Raw genomic sequence first — 19545 nt, forward strand, 5'->3', positions numbered from 1 at the left:
AATACTGGAAATTCAGCCATGGTGGTACAAAAGTTACAAAAATTATATTTCCTGGCCTATTCATCTTGTTTAAATTGCTTGCAGACTTGGATGCAGGGGTAACATTTATGTAACTCAACTCTTTTAGCAAAGACAGACACTTTAATCAGAGTGCAAAGTTTCCCTTAAATGTGCTTTACTTCATACTACATACTTCATGGACTGAGAAAAAAAATCCAGTTTACTGGAGTGATCAGCAATTTGAGATTTTTTTTTTTGCTTATTTTTGCTTTAAACACAGAACCTATCATGTATAATACACACTCACTTCTAGCATTTGGAACTTTAGATTGGGAGACTTTATTTTTTTAAAATGTACTCTAATGACAGAATTCAGAAGTTTTCAGGTCAGATTTTCAAACCAACTCAGCCAAGTGGTGCAGCACTACTAGCTCCAAAAAGGAAAGCCAAGACAAATCTTTTCATATAAAAAGTAACAGTTACAGAAAGCAATAAGTAGGGCAGCTTACGTTGCTGATCTGGTCCTGTGTCTTCTTGATTCGCTGAAGTTCAGGGGTGTCAGCTACCACACTGAAGCCCTTCCCTTTATTCTTTTCAAACTCCTCCTTGTAGCGGACCTGTGAATAAGAATGAAGGAATACCCATGGTTTTATTCATAGTGGTTGATAAAATTTTGAACTGGGTCAATCAAGGTTGATAATAAAACATAAAAGCATCTGAATTTCCTGAAGTCACCTGTCTTATGAAGAGCTCTGTTAAGGTTGAAGTTTTCATATTTTTACACCTATCTAAATAAACCTGGAAAAGATACTTTAATCCTTTACCCATGTAACAAAAACTCATTCTATCAAGCAAGGACAAAAGCCATCAAATCAGCTGCCTGCTAAATGTGAACAGCCTTGCTGGCTCTCCCAATGGACTTAGTAGGGAGAAGACAGGGAGCCTTGTTCGAACAGATGGTCAAGAGACGGTCACAGCTGCAAGCAGCTTCCTGGATCTCAAAAGGTCAAAAGCCTTCAGTAAACAGAGAACATGCCTATACAGAGGACTAGTGTGGGCTTAACAGCCACAGAGATTCACATAGTTGTGATTTCAGCAAGCAAGGAGGGGTTGCTCTTAAGGGCGCAAGGTGTGTGTGTGTCCTGTTAGAACTGGGTGAGCTAACAGTCCCTTTCATCTTCCAAAATGCATCACGTATTGCCAGTTTCATAGACACTGGTTGCTGTGTCAGTCCAAAGAGTATACAATGAACAACTTGAGGACTTTTCTTGGACTAACTTGGGTTGGCATAGCAGTATGCAAAGCTACTGAGTTTCACACAAGGAAACCAAAGTTCAAGTCAAAGAGAGCATGCTGTGTTACAGATGACAAATATTCGTATTATTTTTTCCAAGTTTTGTAAACAGTTCACTATTGACTATGTACACATATGGGTAGGTATATATGCTATTCAACAGTTCTACATATTTGTGAAATTTGGCTCCCTATCCATTCTGCTTGATGAAGAGCTTTGTGAAACTTGCATACAGCTATGCTAATCCACATTAGTCTGAGGACTACTTCTATTTAGTATTTCTAAGCATAAAATCTCTCCAGACCTCACTGAGATAAATCTCTAACAACATAGTGGTAAATTTTATAGTATAGGAGCTCATAATGTCACTTTCCCCACAGCCAGAACTGCCTAGGACTATACAGGTGTGTCCAAGTATCTGTGGGGGTTCCAAACAGAACCCCCCCAAAATTAACTGAAACTGCAGATACTGACAAATGCCCCCCCCCCCCGGAGGCAAGGCACTCCCCTTGCCTCTGGAGGGTGAGCCCAGCAGAGGACACGGACATTCATCCACAGCCTCTGCCGGGCTCAAACTGAGCCTCTCGATGCAAAAAAAGTCACTACCAGTTTTTTGTAAAACTGGAAGTTATGTTTTTAATGCATCAGGATGCCTGGGGAAGTGACTTTTTTTTCCTCAGAGGGTCAGTCTGAGCCCAGCAGAGGATGTGGATGGATGTCTGTGGCCTCTGCTGGGTTCAGAGGACCCTCACTCAGGAGACAAGGAGAGCAGAGTTCTGAAAAGAGTGCATGGGGTGGGGGAGGCCCTGTGTACCCAATCCATGGATAAATGAATCTGCAGATACAGGATCCACGGATATGGGGGGAACCCCCCTGTGCAACAAATTTCTTTAGAGGCTTATATTATACTTTGAAAATTATTTTAACTTCATTAAAAGATCTATCTCATTTCATCCCAAACTCTAGAAAGTAATAGTTTTGCTATTACTGTAATAGTTTAAACCATATGGACAGAAACTGAAAAGCAGAATTAAAAAATATACATTTCAATATTTACCTGGGATATTATAGTGATTGGGCATGCGTGTTTACTCAAAAATTAGTCCCACTGTCTTGCTCCCAGGTAAATTTCTGTAGTATTACAGCCTTGATGTAATATGAGCTATATACTGTGTCTCAAGCAGCCCTTGAGGGAAAATAGCAGCTTAGAATTCAGCAGTTCTCAAACTGTGGGTCCATGACTCAACAGTGGGTTCTAACTCAATTTTTGGTGGTTTGTGAAATTGACAGGGCAGATTAGGCTAGGTGCATCAAGGGTTAAACAAGCTACTACTGGAGAGAGCACTGCTGCCCACTCAACATAGCCACACCCCTTAGCATTTATAAATCAGGCAGCAGCCTCTAGGACAGGGGTGGCACACTTTTTTGGCTCGAGAGCTACTTTGAAACCCAGCAAGGCCCGGAGAACTACCAGAGTTTTTTTTACAATGTTCGCGCCATCATAACATATAACATTTATGTGTACAATGTATGTTGGTGTACCTTGAGCCCCACTGAGTATAACAAGACTTACTCCTGAGTAGACATGCCTAGGATTAGGCTGTGAGGCTGCAATACTAGCCACACTTACCTGGGAGTAAGCCCCACTGAGTACAATGGGCCTTACTCCCGGCGTTTCCTCCCAGAGGCACCTGAAGGGGGGGATCGGCACTCCCCGATCTACTCATTTTGCCTCGCGATCTACCGGTAGATCGCGATCCACCTATTGAGCACCCCTGCTCTAGGACTTCTAAAAAGTTTGAGAACCACTGGCCTAGATATTAACATATGCCCCAAGGCAAATTTCTCAGTCTGCCTTCTGCTGAGTGTGATGCTTCTTCTCAGTTAATGTCCTTCAAAATAAATGTCAAAGGCAGCATTGGTTGCTCCTGTTGACAACATCACTGCAGCAAAAACTCTTTAAGACTGTTCCCTCTCCTAACCCGTCAACCTCACATGGTATGCTCACAGCTATCCTACTCTATTTTGTCTCTGTCCTGAATAGGTGTAATACAGCAGATGCCAACTTTTGATTTACATCCAGCCCTCACACTAGGTTCTGATAGGTCCCCATCCCTACAATTTCCTTCCAGGCATAAGTCAGTGCACTCGCCAGCAGTAAAAGAGGGTGCCTCAGAAGCTTGTCCAACAGTATAGAAGCATTTTGGGGTATCATGATATGTTAAAACATTTTTACCCCACCTTTCCACCTCTGCAATGGGGTGACCAAGGCACCTTAAAACAAAATCATAATACACTGCAACAATAATAAAAATACCAGCAGCATAAAAACAGCAAACTGTGGCATAAATACAAACTAGCATCAATACAAAACATGGCAAAGGGCCTCTTCAATCAAAAATTACAATATTCATAAGCCCCTGCCCAAAGATGCTACAGTGAAAAGGCCAGATGAAAAGGTTTCAAGACCTGTGGGAAAATTATGTGAAGGGTGCAAATCTCAAAAAGTTGCTGCTTGCACAGAAACAGCATGCCTTCTCCATTAGTACTGAGCGCTGCTTTAGCTTGGGGGGGAACTTCCCTGGACATGGTACACCAAGGTTAGGGTGAGAAACAGAAATAAGCAGTGAGATAGATACACTGAGCCCCCACCAGCCCACCAAAAACATTCCTCATATCTAGTAGAATAATACACCTGACAGGAGCAAGAAGAAGCTGATGAGCTAGGCTAGCCAAATGCATCACTGTAAAATACAAGGGTGACTATGCTTCTGTCAGCAGTTTTCAAACTTATCTGTAGATCCAAATAAAAACACAATTCCCTTTTTAAAAAGAGAAGCAGAAATCCTTTTGGTTTAGATGCTGAACATACTGTGGGAATGAATCTGTCTCACAAATATACCTGGTGTTACAGACTGAGCTGCAAGTCGGTGTATTCTAAGATACGGGAGCAGGATTTCATTGCAGATAGGCAAAAATAAAAGATGTACAGTACATAAAAAGTAAACGTAGCAAAAAGTAAAAGTTGTTTATTAATTGGTATTTGAAATAGCATTAGATTTCAACATTAGCATCAGAAAAAGCCTTCATGTTTCAAAGAAAAAACTCAGGAACAAACATTATTTGTTATTCTTCTGAAAAGAAAATATTTTAAAGAGATTTCCTCTTATTTTATCCCAGTTTCCTTTTTTGGACTTGGGGGGGGGGGAAGCTTTTCCCCTTAGCCTTCATATATCTACCTTGGATACCACTCTTCAAATTGCAGCTCAGACACAAACTCACTGATCTTGGACAAGTTACCCACACTGAGCTCAGTTAGGTGATTTGTAAAGTGGGAATTAATGGCTGATCTCTCAAGGTTGTAGGAATTAGTGGCTCTAGATTACAAAGTGTATATCATCTGCACACATTTCTTCTGCACACTATGGGTGAAGCAATCAAGTGCTGCAAGCAGAGGAAGTGCTCAAACAAGGCTTTCAGTTCTTTCTGTCCTTTTATGGGCACTCAGCTGGAATCAACTCAGCTCTGATGCTTGCAGAAGGCCAGAAATGAGTGAGTCAGGCAGGCGAGTTAGCTCTTTCCCATGTTCTGCTCAATGCTGGGCTATTATGAGAAGGCAGAAAGAGGGTGGCGGGGGTGGAAGGCTAAAAGAAATAAGTAAATACACTAAACAGGGAAGTTAGAAAGGGAGTGGAGCTAGCAGCCATTGACCACTCGGAGGAAGCAATTCCATTCATTAGACTTGAACAGAAAGGTACACAACAGTCATCTGTCCTCCAAACCCCACCCCCAGCCAATTAAGGAACAATGTAGTTAAGCTCCGACTACAATTTCTTTATCGCAGAAGGGTTCTAAAGTCAATGGAATGCTCTGGAATAAGATGACTGCTGTTGACATCCAGGGCTGCATGCATTCCACACAAATATGGAATTGGGTTTTGACACAATCCATTATTCTGAGCAGCACAACTTTCATTTAAAAACCTACATACAAATATCTGTCCCCCTTAGGAACACAGGGAATCTTGAATGATCTCAGTTTGGCTACAGGAAATGTTAGCAGGATTTCTAGTTTCATCCTCTTTGTCCTCCCTATTAGCAGAAGCAGAAATTAGGCAAAATAAGCCTGTGCAAATGTTCATAATTTACTTAGATCACAATTTCCAGGTCCTCCTGGTGCAGAACTATAGTTATGTGGTTCAAGCAGTGCAGGACCAGCTCATACCAAGGGATGTTCCAACACCGACAACATGAAAATAGTGTTTTTACTAGCTGTAAACAGCTTTTGTGTCTGTAAACTAGGCTACATCCAATAAAAGCCTGAAACTTGTACTAGAAATTACAAATGTCAAACTCATTGGGCTGGTTCAGATTTTACCCTTGAGCTGATCCAGCCCATTGCGTGAAGCAGGAAAAGGCACATGCCTAACCACCCGACCAGGTGCACCAGCCTTGCACCCACTGTACCCAAGGTGATATACACATCTAAAGTCTTACCTATATGCATAAAAACCATAAAATGGTTTTAACCTTTAAAGTCCTTAATGGCTTGAGGTTAGAGTATTTGAAGGTCTGCCTTTTCCCATACTGTTCCCTAAAATCTTTAGACGGGACACTTGTTTAGGTGCCCCTTGACTGCAGCAAGAGAGCAGCAGAGGCGGCTTCCTGAAAGTGAAATTCCTTCTCAGGTGAATTACCATCAGTCCCTTCCCTGGTGCTTGAAAACTTTTCTATTTCAAATGGCTTTTGGTTGTGGGTAGGGTGGGGAGGACGTTTCGACAGTTGAAGATATTAGGGGGTCAGCAGGACTTTATTTGCTATTTGCCTGATGCTTCAGTATATATTTTTAGGCCACTGTGGTCTTAAGTATTTTTTATGTATACTTATTATGTATGTAAAGTGCCTTGAGTACCAGGCTTGCTGCCTGTGAAAAGACTGTATAGAAATCTCCCAAATAAATAAAATCCAATGCATGTGCATCTCCATCACAGTCAAAGTCTATGCACATTTGCATTTCACAACTGTAGGCAAATTTTGGATATGCAGTCCATGTTGAGGCTACAAAGGCAGAATCTTCCACATGATGAGGCAAACAAGTGTCACCCAAAGATATAAAATCCAAACCAACCCATTAATGCTTGCACTCATATGAATAATGGCAAATTGCACTGAGTACGTCTACCATTTTCACATGCTCTTGCTTTGCAGAAATGCTTCTGCAACAAGGAGAACCATGCTCGGCTTATTAAGTCTATCCCAGAATTCTCATCTGCTTCCCTGAAAGGAACTAGCATTACTTGTGTTGGAAAGAGCTACCATGTGGAAAAGCAGGTCTTACTGCAGTACCATTCACAAGAATCAACAGCATAAGGGAAGGGAACTGCTTGTAAGAGCTTGTGGAAGAGGGGTTCAAGGCAGCGATGCAGTCGTCATGATTGAGCTGCTGCCAGGGACAAAGAGGTATTTTTTTCCCTTATCCTTGGCAGTGCTGGCCTTCCAGAGAATTTGGGGAGCTTGTGGACTCCTCTGAAAAGCTTCCCAAACCTCAGAACAGCCAAAAATAACGAACGCAATCCACTTCCGGTTTGTAATCAAGAAACTGGAAGAGGGTTGCAATAGCTATTTTTAGCTGTCCCAAGATCGCCATCACCCTGCCTCTTGAGGGGCAGAGAGAGGGATTTCCTGGTTGGTGCATCATGACGCCTCAGTTTGGGATCCTCTAGCTTAGTGTTAAGACTTAATCTCTGATAGCAAATATAGTGCAAATAAGAAACCAATTAAAATTTATTGCATATACACACTGAGCAGCTTTACTGCACAGCTGCCTCCTGGCAAGAAAATGTTAAACAGTCATCTTTCAGGGATGTTGTAGGAGTGGGTCACCCTAACCTCCACAAATTCCAAGCTCCAAGTACTGCCCTGCTTCAAAGTCCCAGCTACTGCCCTGCTCTACTCTCCCCCTAAAGTGCTATTTTAATTGTTTGAGAAGGAAAAACCACAGGAAGTTAGCCTTCTTATTTCACAGTCATTTGTGGGCTGCAGGTGTTAAAATTAATCTAACTGGAGGACTTGTTTACTCACATAGAAGGTAATTACTATGTGCTTTTGGCAAGCTATCGGAATAGCTACGCCTTCTTAGCTACTCAAAATAAAAGAGACAGCATTTGCAAAGGTATATGGAAGGGCCTTTAGTGTGGCTGCTCTGGTCCAGATGTCCTTGAAGAAGGTCCAGTAGGAACACCAGGAGCTACCAGCTATATAATGCATGGGGCAAAATTCTAATCCTCTGAGTAACATATCACTGCTACATTCAACACATTTTCTAAAATGCTTATTCTTCCCTCGTGCAAAAAAACAAACTTTAAGCCCTAGTAATCACACTGTCTTAAGACAGTAGTACTCTTAACTGCAAGACAGATTAGGGCACACCATTCAACCCTGATGTGACACTTCTGTTATTTTACTTATTGCTTTTAGACAAAGAGTTATCAAAGTGGTTTGCAAAAGAATGAGATGGTTCCTTGTCCCAGAGGCCTCCCTTGCTGAAGATTGTGAAAAGTTAACAAGTTAAAAGTCATTTTCACCATGTCTAACTGCTTGTGTCTTTTTTAAGATGAACGCTCAGAGGAACACCAGCTGTCCTGAGAAGGGGAAGAGACCAGAGAGCCTTACACCTGCCTTTAGTATTTTATTAGTATGTAGAAAAAATATTGTAAGCCACCTTGAACACCACTTGAAGGAGAGGGGAACATCAGGTTATAAATATTTCCAGGTTATAAAAGACTAAATGAAACAGAAGAGAAAGCATTGTAAAGGGAAATGGAAAGGACCAAAGCCACCAGCTGAAGGACATGATGTGAAAACATTAGCTGAATTCTATTACCCTACCAATCAGGAAGGAATGAGGCAGGGGAAAGAGTACGTGTGATGCTTTTCAATCCAAATCTGTGTGTTATCTGAAATGTATCGACAGCCTTCATACTGCTAGCCAGTAGGGGGGAAAAAGTATTGCACTCCCCACAAATTTACTAAGAAATCAGAAACTTTTAGATAAGAGACTGCAACATTAAGAACAAGCCTTGTTCAGCACATTCAGGCACTGAGCCTGTTCCCATTAGCTTTGGGAATTCATAACAGAAACTTCATTTTGTTAGGCCAGTGATTCTCAAACTTTTTAGCATCAGGGCTGCCATGAGCTCCATTCCTTGCAGACTGCAAGAGCACAGCTCTTTGAGGACATTTAGCAGCTATCTGATTTTTGAATAGCTACAGGTCTTGAGACAATTAGTTATCTGACCTTTCCATCACTCGTGTTTTCATTGGTGGCTCTGCGGGACCCACAAGAAATTGAATCTAGTGTGCCAGACACATTAGAATTTTTACAAGAGAGCTTGGCATTAGGAAAGATGGCCACCACCATTCTTACCTCACTTCTGCTTTTTTTCTATCAAAAGAATGCAGGAAACTGTCAGGAACATGGCAGCCCCCATAGTGTATGGAGTCTATGGTGACAACATGGCAATCTCTAAACAACTGATTTTAATGACAGGGTGCCATTTTTTTGTTTATAACCATGCTGGAAGCATGCCAGCAGCATGCTATAAACTTCCACATTTTTTCACGTGAAAAAAAGAACAGACAAGTTGTCTATTTGTTGAAACCCTACAACAGAATGCATGCATATGAGAGAGAGAGAGAGAGAGAGAGAGAGTATAGACAAGCCTTCTCAGATGGTTGATTAAGGTGGGGGGCACATCAAGTTTGCTATCTTGGGGGCCTCAGATCAGACAGCAGTCAACAAGCCGTTTTACAACCAAGTTGACAACTTGCTTGCTTCTCAATATTATAACTTCATGGCAAGAAAACAGGAGGAGGAGAACTTCTGGGCTGCCTCCCTCCCACAAATGTATGCCAGGGATCTGTGATAGTCACAAGTATTAGCTCTCAAGACACATTCCCATCCCTGGAAGCAGACACAACTAACTGGAACAATGCTAACACCTTCGCTGTGTAGAGAGCATATAGCTAGAGAAACCTAGAGCAGGGCATCTTTCTTCAACACACAGCTGAACAAGAGCATCAGTTTGCTTTTTTTTAAAGCAACTCTGTACTTACAACTGGAAATAATGCTTGAAAATATGCATATGTTGCTACTACAACTAGACAGTGTATTAAGAGCTGTACATGATTCTCTCTCATTTGGTTTTAAGGGAAGGGCAAGACAAGGTTTGCAGGGGATGATAGGAATTAAAAATGAGGGGAATAGAAACTACTGAATGATAATGGGTGGCAGGTAAGAGAAAGGTTTGTTGAGGAGAGAGTAGTTGAGTAACACCAAAGCTGGACTACGGCAGGGCTCTACTTAGCCTAATGATTAACTCAGCCCTCCAAGTAGCACACAAGGTACAGGGACGCAAAACACTGAGTTCTTACACCACAATAGCAGCAGTGACGCTTGCAGGAGAAGATGAAAAAACTCTTAAGAAAGTGGAAAATGTGAAACATACAAGAATTGCTCATAGTTTGGAACTAAAGCTTGAGGATGTTAAAGTGCATTCAACATGAAGAAAGACAAATCTCTTGCTTTAGGTTTATCAAAATCTATAGTGAATGTGATCTATGTACAAGAAAACAAATTAAAGCAAAAGCTCAAAGTGTGCTTCATGGTGTTAAGTTATCCATAGGTGACATGAAATTTACGAAGTTTCCACCTAACTCCATCACTAATGGCGTGACAGCTATTAGTGAAAACTAACAACTTACTAACTAACAACTAACTAACAAATTGTTAACTTGTTAATAGTTGTTAACAACTATTTGTTGTTTTTTCTATTTTATCATACCACAAAATTTTTTCCTTACGTATTAGAGCCCAATCCTGTGGTCCACAGCACGGCTGCATGCCGCGGACCACAGTCGCAAACATGTCGTAAGGCACGTTTGCAGGGCTTACCGCCAGAGCTAGCCCAGCGCCACCCGGAGCTGGCGCGCGGCAGTCACCCGCGTTCCATGGCTTGGCGGTCTCCTGGACCACCGGGCTGAGGAACAGGAGGCAGGGGCGTGGGGGGAGGCCTGCCAGGGGGCAGGCAGGAGGCATGTCGGGGGGGAGGGAGAGAGGTGAATCTGTGGAGCTGAGCTCCACAGGACCCAGGGTGCTCGTGGAGGACTGCACGCCCTACACGAGCGCCTTTACTCTAGCGCCAACCTTTTGGTCAGCACTAAAGAGAGTAGCCCCATTGCAAGGCTGCTTCCCTTACTTGGGGGAAGGGGACAAATGTCCCCTTCTCCTGAGGAGCCCGCAGGATTTGGCGGCAGCCCTCCGCGGAGCCTGGGCACTGCAGGCAGCTCAGGATTGGGTTGTTAGGCATTTAGGGAGATTTTTGGGTGAATGCTTTGGGAACAACTCAGAATTTTTCCTATTTAAATCATTTTAGCTATAAAGACCATTTTTAGGAACAAGTTAGGTACGAATAACGAGAAGATTGTAATTTCATCCAGCTCTGCAAATTCCTCAGCTACATTTAGATATTTTGGAGAGTCTCTGTTCCTTAGTTATTGTATCTTAAGTGTCATCTTCTTGTAGGGTTGATGCCAGTCAGAGCTTGTTAATTTCATTTCAGCTTTGTTAACTTTATTTCCTCAGGTAATGCTTTAGCAGCTTTCCTCCTTGACAACTAAGCACCAAGCTCTGTTTAAAAAGATGTAGAAATTTTACTAATATCTTCTTTAGAGGCACTTTATTTGATGGAGGCTAGTATATAGAAGAGGCTATAACCGATAAAATATAACAGTAGGCAGTACATGAAAGGAACATCAATAGACTTACTTGACTCTGAAGTTCGCTCTGCTGCTTAAGGCGCAGGTTCTCTGGAGTATCCGCCACCATGGTGAAGGACTGCTTCGGGTAGTGTCTGTGAAAAGAAACAAGATTGCATTAATAATGACCAATGCGTAGGTGAATGTCATGAATATGTACATGTTAGGCCTAGGTTAGCATGTGGAGCCTGAACCAAACTAAGTCAGTAACGAAGAAGTGGCTAGCAGTTCCCAGATGCAAGAATGCGAGTAAACAAACAAGAATTACAACCCCTTGGAATGTTTAACACCTTAGTAGATGGAGAGGCACCTGATCAAGCGGAATGGAATGCAGCTATGGATCTCCAGTCGGGAGGGATAAGAACTAGGAGGGCTAGCAACCAGGCCAACTTCAAGAAGGTTCTGTCTTCCAAAGTTTTAGAAAAAGAAACAACAAAGTTTCTGAAAAAAAAGTTTCTGATTGGACAGTCTAAATAAGTATGAAGTCACCTCAGCACTATTAGCATAAGAAGTATAATACTGAGTGCCCCAAGGGGTGTTCGTGTTCCTTCTTGGACAGCATTTTGGGTGCAACATCCTGCATGCTTGTAAGCACCAATTGTCCACCATGGGCACCTGGCCTCATAGGTAGCCTGGAGCTAAAAGATCTACAAGAGAAGCTGACCCAGGTGAGAGATAGGGACTAATAGAGATAGCCAGCTAGCTTTTTTATTTTATTGCTGATATGTTTCCTAGATGTTATGCCTCTAGCATTTGCTGCCTTACTGTAACTTTATGTAACCTTATGTACTTAATAAACTAAAATCTTTTACACTAAGTTGTTTCATTGCCTGTTGGGAACAAAGGTTCAGAATCCTGCCTAGCCGTTCAGCAAGCTACCAAGCACTCATTAAGGTCTAGTAACTTGAGGACTGAAGTTTTAACTGGAGAAAGAGCTCAGTGCCTCCAAGGGATAGAGTTAAGCCTAGAGGGTCTCAGTGTCCCTGGACTGAGGCACTGGCACATACAGGGTGGTGGCAGTACTACTGGACATGGGGGCCTTGAGGGCTTTAGGGTTTGAGAACCAAGAACTCTGAGCACCCCAAACCCCCCTAAGTTTGCGACAGTGAAGCACTACTTTTATTCATACCAGTTTCTTCCCAATAAGGATGTATACCTGTGAACCTGCTCCTGAAAAAGCCAACTGTGGGACCTGTTCAGCTGTTCCCAAAGTGCCTCTGCCATCTTACAGAATTGATATTTGCTCTCTATAACAGTTGCTTCTAGTATGGGGAAAATGGCAAGTAATTGTTAGAAAATCCAAAGAGATAACAACTCCCCAACTAGTGACCTCCCCAAACTGGTCCCGGCTTAACAAGCCAAAACTAGTGGGAGTAAGCAGTAAGAGATGCTTCTTGCACACCACTTGTCTTAGTCTTAGTTAGGAAATATCACGCTCACTTATTCCTCCTTCACTACAAATATTTGAGGTTTGTCACCCTTCCAAAAGAAAGTCATTTTGTTCACCTTTACAGATCAAGTGACCAATCCTATTCAACTTTCCAGCACCAATGCAGACATAATGCAGCCCCAAGATAAGGGAACAAATGTTCCCTCACCTTGAGGAAGCCTTCATGATGGCTTCCCAACTATAAGATGCAGTGCACATCCTTCTGGCATGGATGTGTTCAAAATTTTGACAGGATTGAACCCTAAGTCATCTAAATGTATTCACATTTACAAATTACCTGTTTCAGACAAACAGAAGAAACTGGGTGTTAACTGAAAGACAAGTCAGTGTAGTCAAAAATTTGTTAAGCAACTACCTCCAATGCTTTCATTTGTACTGCCCATCTGCTAAGCTCAGCAATGGCCGAAGACTCAAGATTTCCAGACCAGGGCAATGGTCTGGAATGGTTTCACAGTCCAAATCAGGCAAGCTGACACACAATGTTTTCAGGAGATTTTCAACTTGCAGTTGGGATGGGTGGGGGAAGGGAAGGAAATGAGAGAAATCAAGTGCACAAAATAATTGAAAGTTAGCACAATATTGCTTAGTGCTGCTAACTTTGCTTCCAAGAGCATTAAAAGCAGTGTCCCCTTCCTCAGAATCACCAATAAATCACACCTCCGAGAACCTGCTCCAAAGTTATTATGTTCACTTAGCTGATAAAGTCTCATTACAATGCTTGGATAACTGCACTGCCAAAGCACGCAGCATGTGAATTCATTAATCTGCTTTGCATTAGAAATACAACTTTCATAAGATCCCTCTCCACAGGTACCATGATGGCACACAACTTTACTACAACTGCACTGCAAGTAATCTTGCCTCAAATATTTAGTCCTTAATCGATATGGAAAACCAAGCCAATCCACGAAAAGCTCTCAAGGGGAGCACAGAGGTTAAGTTATTTGCTGAGCACCTCAGTTGCTCCACCACCACAACTGCCAAAATGCAATTCATGAACAGATTTTGAAACTATGATCTCATGACAAATTCTTTTAATGCAAGTTAATTGACTTACAGTGCTGAAAATTGCTTGGTGATACCTCAAAGAACATGAACAGAACTTTGGGGTGGGGGTAGAGAGCAGGGTCAATGCCTTTCTTACAGCTACCAGAGAATAAGCAAATGTCTACATATTTGCAAAAAATTATTTTGTGTCACAGGCTTTAGGTTACCAGTGCAAAATTCAGACTTTTTTTTTTACACAGTGTATACAGAGCCCTGATTGAATCTAACAAAAACGCTCTTTAACTTCAGAGCTTGGGAATTTCATCTGTCCTTGGGCCACAACAGTGAAGCAGCTGAGCATTTGCTTCCCCCATCCCCCTCACAAGCACTGTCAGTTCTGTGTTCTTGGCTTATGAAGAATTCGTTGCATTCTCCCAAGAGAATCAACCTCCTCTTGTTGGATTACAACTTCCACTTTGACCTGCTGGATAGCTCAGGTCAGTGAAGACTCAAGAAAGAAGAGGAGTGAGAATCTCTCCTGCTCCTTTTGATTGTCATAGCAAGCTGGATACCAAAAATCCATTCCAGGATGCTCATATCCAAGCCACTGTGAACCTCAGTACCTAAAAGGGAGCATTCTTGAATGAGCACACTATTGTAAGGAATAGTGTCGTTCTCAGTGAGCTACAGCTGAAATAAAAAAATTTATTCTTCAAACGGATGGGGTTTCATGCCCCAAGGAGACAGTGCCTGAATTCTACACCTTGAAAGCCCAATCTGAAAATGGCACTCAGCAGAAAAGAACTGCCTAGCTCAGTGCTTCCCAAATGCCTACAAGGGAATTGGGAGCACTGTAAGTTGTTGCGGGGGAGGGAGAAGGTAACACAGGATCATGCTGCTGCTGGGGACAGAAATGGGGTTTCTATTTTTGTAGCCAGTGCTGCACTCCTGAGGGGTTAGGGGGTGGTGGTGGTGCAGGACACCTTGTGCCTGCAAAACTGTAAACAAGGGGGAAAGGGCACATGGTTTTCGCAAGAAAACAAGACTCCCCAGAACTGCAGTGATGGCTGCAGGTAAGTGTAAAAACTCTCACGCCCCAGCAACAGTGCAATCCTGGGAATCACATTGCTGCCTTGCCCCTCTCCCCGCCCTTTAAAGGTGCATTTAAAGGATCGCAACCACCAGTTTGGGAACCACTGGCCTAGCGCCACACATCATTGCTTATGATATCATAAAACTGGGCCATATCATTTAGTGATATCATATTACTAAAACTGGGCCATCTTGCCTGTATTTGCAGTATCATCAGACTAGCACTGGACAATGCTGTATTTGCAGCCCTGGATGGGTGGTGCACTGAAACTTATCCTAAGGGGAATGACAGTGTAAGGGCCCAGGTTAAATAGTACATGCATATAGAACATTGCTGGTGCTTAAAATCAGACCTAACAAAGTGCAGAGTACTCTGATCTGAGAAAGTAAGCTATAAGTCACTCTAATGCCAAGGATTATGTGCAGCCTTGGGCAAGACCAGTCTTGGTGTCACATAACTGCAAAATGGAAATAACGATGATGTGCTTTAAAACATTGTTGTGAAAGCAAATACAGATTATAAAGCACTGGACAAATTAGAAGAGCTATCAGTTCTTGTGTCCACAATGCAATCCCATACATACTTCCCTGGAGATAAATCACACTGAATTTAATGAGGTTTTCTTCAAAGCAGACATACTCAGGATTGAGCTATAATTCTTTCTTCCAACACTTAACTGTTCACTTAAGCATTTGCAGAATGCAACCCTCTTATTTCCTTAAGAGAAACAAAGCTTTTAGCACTAGGGAGGAAATAGGATAAACTGCTCAAGGAAAAACTGGGTGGCTATAGAGTTGGTCCTAAACACTGTAGGCAGCTTACACATTTATCTCCACAATGATGAGAGAAAGAAACTAGTTTGACACTAAAAAGTAACCCCCCAACCAGATCACTTAAAAAAATTAAGAATGCAATGCCTTTGTCATATATCATATACTGCATGTAAGTGCTGAATATTGCCTTGAATAGCTAGCTACAAGCTACTACAGGAAGAGGTAAAATACCTACGCACTCAGTTTAGCAGAAAGGCAGGAAATTCAGGGTTAAAAATAGAGCTGACTATTAAAGTGAGAATGTAACTAGATACACTAACCAAAAAGTAAAGAAAAGCAAGCAACAGTATGCTCTCAGCCCCCTTCCTTAGGACTTATTATACAATATCAAATAATACACAATCCCCATGGCCTCCCTCAGAAGGGAGGGGAAATCATGCCACAAACTCTTTTCAATTCTATGAGCATGACATCATCAATAGATTATGCTAAGACATACATAAGACAACAGAAGGGACCACCCAGAAGAATCTCTAGGTCAATGTCCTAAGTATCACAAATCAGCAAGGTGGGTTGGGAAACAAAACTATGGCAACAAAGTCATTCAACATTGTCTACAGTAACGATTTTCAACCTTTCATCTCACAGAACACTGAAAAGGTGCTAAAATTGTCAAAGCACACCATCAGTTTTTTGACAATTTACAAGGCACATCACACTGCCAGTTGGGGGCACATATCCCCATTGGCTCTACTAATATGATCCTCCCCAAAACTCCTGTGGCAGACCAACAGACCATTTGCAGCACATCAATGTGCCATGGCACAGTGTTTGAAAATTACTGGTCTAGAGAGATTTTATGTCCTGAGGTGCAATAGAGAAGGGTACAGGAAGCCATATGAAGTTTATATGTGCCTTATAAATTAAGGGCTGCCTAACAATCCTACTAACTACTGTCAGCGCTGGGGAAAACAGCATATCCTGCCAGCTATCTTCAAGCCCCTTCTCCCAATTGGCAAGAATGACAAGGCTAATGCCTTGTAACTCCCATGTTTGCCCTCACAATACTTAAACCCAAAGGGTTTCCTTAATCCCCACACTGGTTAATACCTGCTTAGAGCTGCTAAATATTCCATGTATGTTCCATACATGTACAGAGAATGGTGACATAACAGGTGGGTAGTATGTCTGAACCAACTTAAGAGCTTTAGTTTGGAAAATTGGTTTTTCCAAAGAGTAGGTTTTAATTCTCTTTCAGCTGTAGCCTTGCATCAAGCCAATCTCCCCTCAGTTTCTCAATCTGCACTACGGAAATAAAATAATATATCAAAGAACAATTGGAGTTGAATACAATTGAAGTAGAACACACACTTAGCAATTACTAAGGCTTCCTCAATACAGAAATGTCTCAGTATTGTAATATGTGGAGCACATCAAAGACACTAGCTTCACCTTGGCTTTTCGATGAACAGGAACACAAAACAGCTAAGGGGTTTTTTGTTTGTTTGTTTATGGCCATAACTAAGTCATTTTAAAGCAGCATTGTAAATACCAAGAAACTACTGGAAAACCAACTGAAATCTCTAACTAGGATAGAGTGGAAGACTATAATTCTGATTCCAGGACAACTCTCTCTGCTTCAACTACCCTACTGCCAAATTTGACACTATGCTCAACATGTAGCCCAAAAGTGACAACCACATGTCTAGTTCCCCACTTCTATAATTTCTAGTAGAACTTACCCACATCTTCATATCACAACATTCTTCATTTCCCCAGCTCCACTTCCCATAACAAGCAGAGCAATGTAGAATGTTGCAATATCAGGACATGGGCAAATCCAGAGGAGAAAGATAAACTAGACACACCAAGTATCAATTTTGGCATATTTAATTTGCCTATTTAATGTGACACACAGGACCCTTAGAATAAGAACTCCAAGGAGGTGGCCTGAGAAATTGCTCTTCATGAATGCCTCCAAGCCCATGAGAGCAAGCGCCTTGAATGAGCCAAGAAGCAGAGTGCTGATAATTTATTTCAAATACTGACTGCAGTTATATGGGCAATAAACAAGAGGATTATCCTATCATGGTGCCCAGATATTTAAAATGTAAGTGATTAAGAGAAAAGAAAGGGGAAATAGAAATGCAGATTTGACTTGTGGTTCCCAAAAACAGAGTGGCAGCAAGTACAATCCAAGGCATTCCACTAATTCTCCCTATAGTGAGTTTCTGGAAACTCACTGCTGCTTCAAAAACTGAAAGAGGCTATTCTGATAGGTGAATCAGAGATGAGTATCTCATAAATAGAAGCATCATTGGGGGGGAGGTTACTACACATAATGGCAAGAAAAGACATTCTGTTGAGTTTTTCAAGCCCATTACACCAACCCATTCCCATAAAGAATCTTGTCATCCCCAACCCATTGGAAATACTCTACCTTGGCAAAAGAATGACACCACAGCTTTCCACCTTGCAATTTCCTATCAAAGTATGCATGCTGACAGGTTTCAGCCCCAATCCTGTGCTAGTGGAGCACGCACTCCACCAGTGCGCCAGTACAAAGAATAGGTGCACCAGCAGGAAGGACCAGGGACAGGATTTGTGGTGCTGGCCAATCTTATCCTCCTGCTCAAGCCGGATCCACCAACATGAATCAATTCAGACTTGTGCCAGAGATATTGTTGGTGCAGATACAAGTTGACCCATTGAGGTTGCTGGGGCTAAACCCACGGCAAGGAAACAAACATCTCCCTATCATGTGGGGACCCCCAGCATGCAAAATTCCCCTGCAGGATGCCATGCTGATGGCAATTTAGGTAGGATTGGAATGTTCCATAATTTTGCTTGCCATAGGTAACCCTAGGAAAGCAAAACCAAAGCTAGCTTCCAACCTTGGAAGGAACAAAGGATGCCTAAGGTTGTGGATTTAAAATTCTGAGATTTAAGCACCTCCTAAGTGAAACACCAAAAGCAAGCCCTGGTCTTTTGCTTTTGAGTTGGAAAAAAGCTTAGAAGGGGGCTTCTTAGCTTGACCCAGCATTTGTCCAGGATTCTAATAGCCCAGCAAACATGGAGCTACCTTTTTATCTTCATATGTTGAGCGCAGAAGGTAGAGGGGGATGGAGGATGTAGAAGACAGTTTACATGTTGTCCATTGGTGGGAGCAGACAAGAGTTAAATCAAGATATCCAAATACCTACAGCTATACACATAGTTGCCTGCAATTAGAAAGGAGCGTTTCCCCTTCAAACTCGTTTTTAAAACTCCCAGACACACACACACACACACACACACACACACACACCCATGGTGAGTAGGCATACTGGCATATTTATGGTTCAGTCATGGCTCATGAGCTCTATGCTGCTATTGCAAAGAGTCAGGCTCTATACTTTGCCATGGCAACCACATCTAGTGCTCACATCTGAGATGGTGGCTCTTAGCAGTGGCCTCTGGGTCTTGGTGCACAGGAAAGACAGGGAAGGAAATTTTTTTTAGTGTAGAAACACCCTCCCCCCTCGCCTCTAAAAATGGGATCTGTTCCAACTCTAAAGAGGCGCAGCATACAACCAGATCTCAAGCACCAGGAGATGGTGCTTGAGATCTGGTTGTCTATCCTAGCACAATAATTACAATGCAAAAGACCTGTTAGTGCTGACCCTCTTGTTTTTACAAGTACTGCAATATACCACAGAAAAAAATTTCTCAGAGTCAGACTAGGCTGATAGGAATTAGAAATTAATATTTGAACATTTTCTATTCCCTTGCTTCTATTTCTGTATGGTTCTACTACAATTCAATAACTTTCATGCTTTAAAGGTGGTTATTCTGTTCCACAGACCACTGTACACAATAAGAGGACATCTCATAAGCCCTATCTACCAGGGCTGCAGCGCTGGTCTCCAAAACACTGCCCTGGTCACAGCAATTGAAAGCACTGTTAAGCACTTTGTGGCAATGAAGCAGAGGCATGTGCTAGTGCAGAGAACAGTGTGGGTGGGCACTGGGCCTCTGCACCAATCAGAGAGGCTCCAGGCACTGAAGGTCATTAAGTTCACTGCAGAGCTGCGCAGAGGTATTCCAGGGTGGGGAAAGGTAGCAAAGGGGGCAGGGGTGGAAAGGAGGAGGCA

General features: G+C 42.3%; 1 protein-coding gene across 1 annotated transcript in view; it reads right to left on the reverse strand.

The window, feature by feature from the left end:
• Positions 1 to 19545, reverse strand: part of LASP1 (LIM and SH3 protein 1) — a 55961-nt gene that overhangs the window by 12370 nt on the left and 24046 nt on the right. Inside the window, exons 3-4 of the mRNA XM_066627943.1 lie at positions 11120 to 11204; positions 510 to 617 (exon numbers count right to left, since the gene is read on the reverse strand). Of these exons, the coding sequence (XP_066484040.1) occupies positions 510 to 617; positions 11120 to 11204 (193 nt within the window). The remainder of the gene's footprint in view (positions 1 to 509; positions 618 to 11119; positions 11205 to 19545) is intronic.

This window comes from Tiliqua scincoides, chromosome 5 (assembly GCF_035046505.1).
Source record: "Tiliqua scincoides isolate rTilSci1 chromosome 5, rTilSci1.hap2, whole genome shotgun sequence".
NCBI lineage: Eukaryota > Metazoa > Chordata > Lepidosauria > Squamata > Scincidae > Tiliqua > Tiliqua scincoides.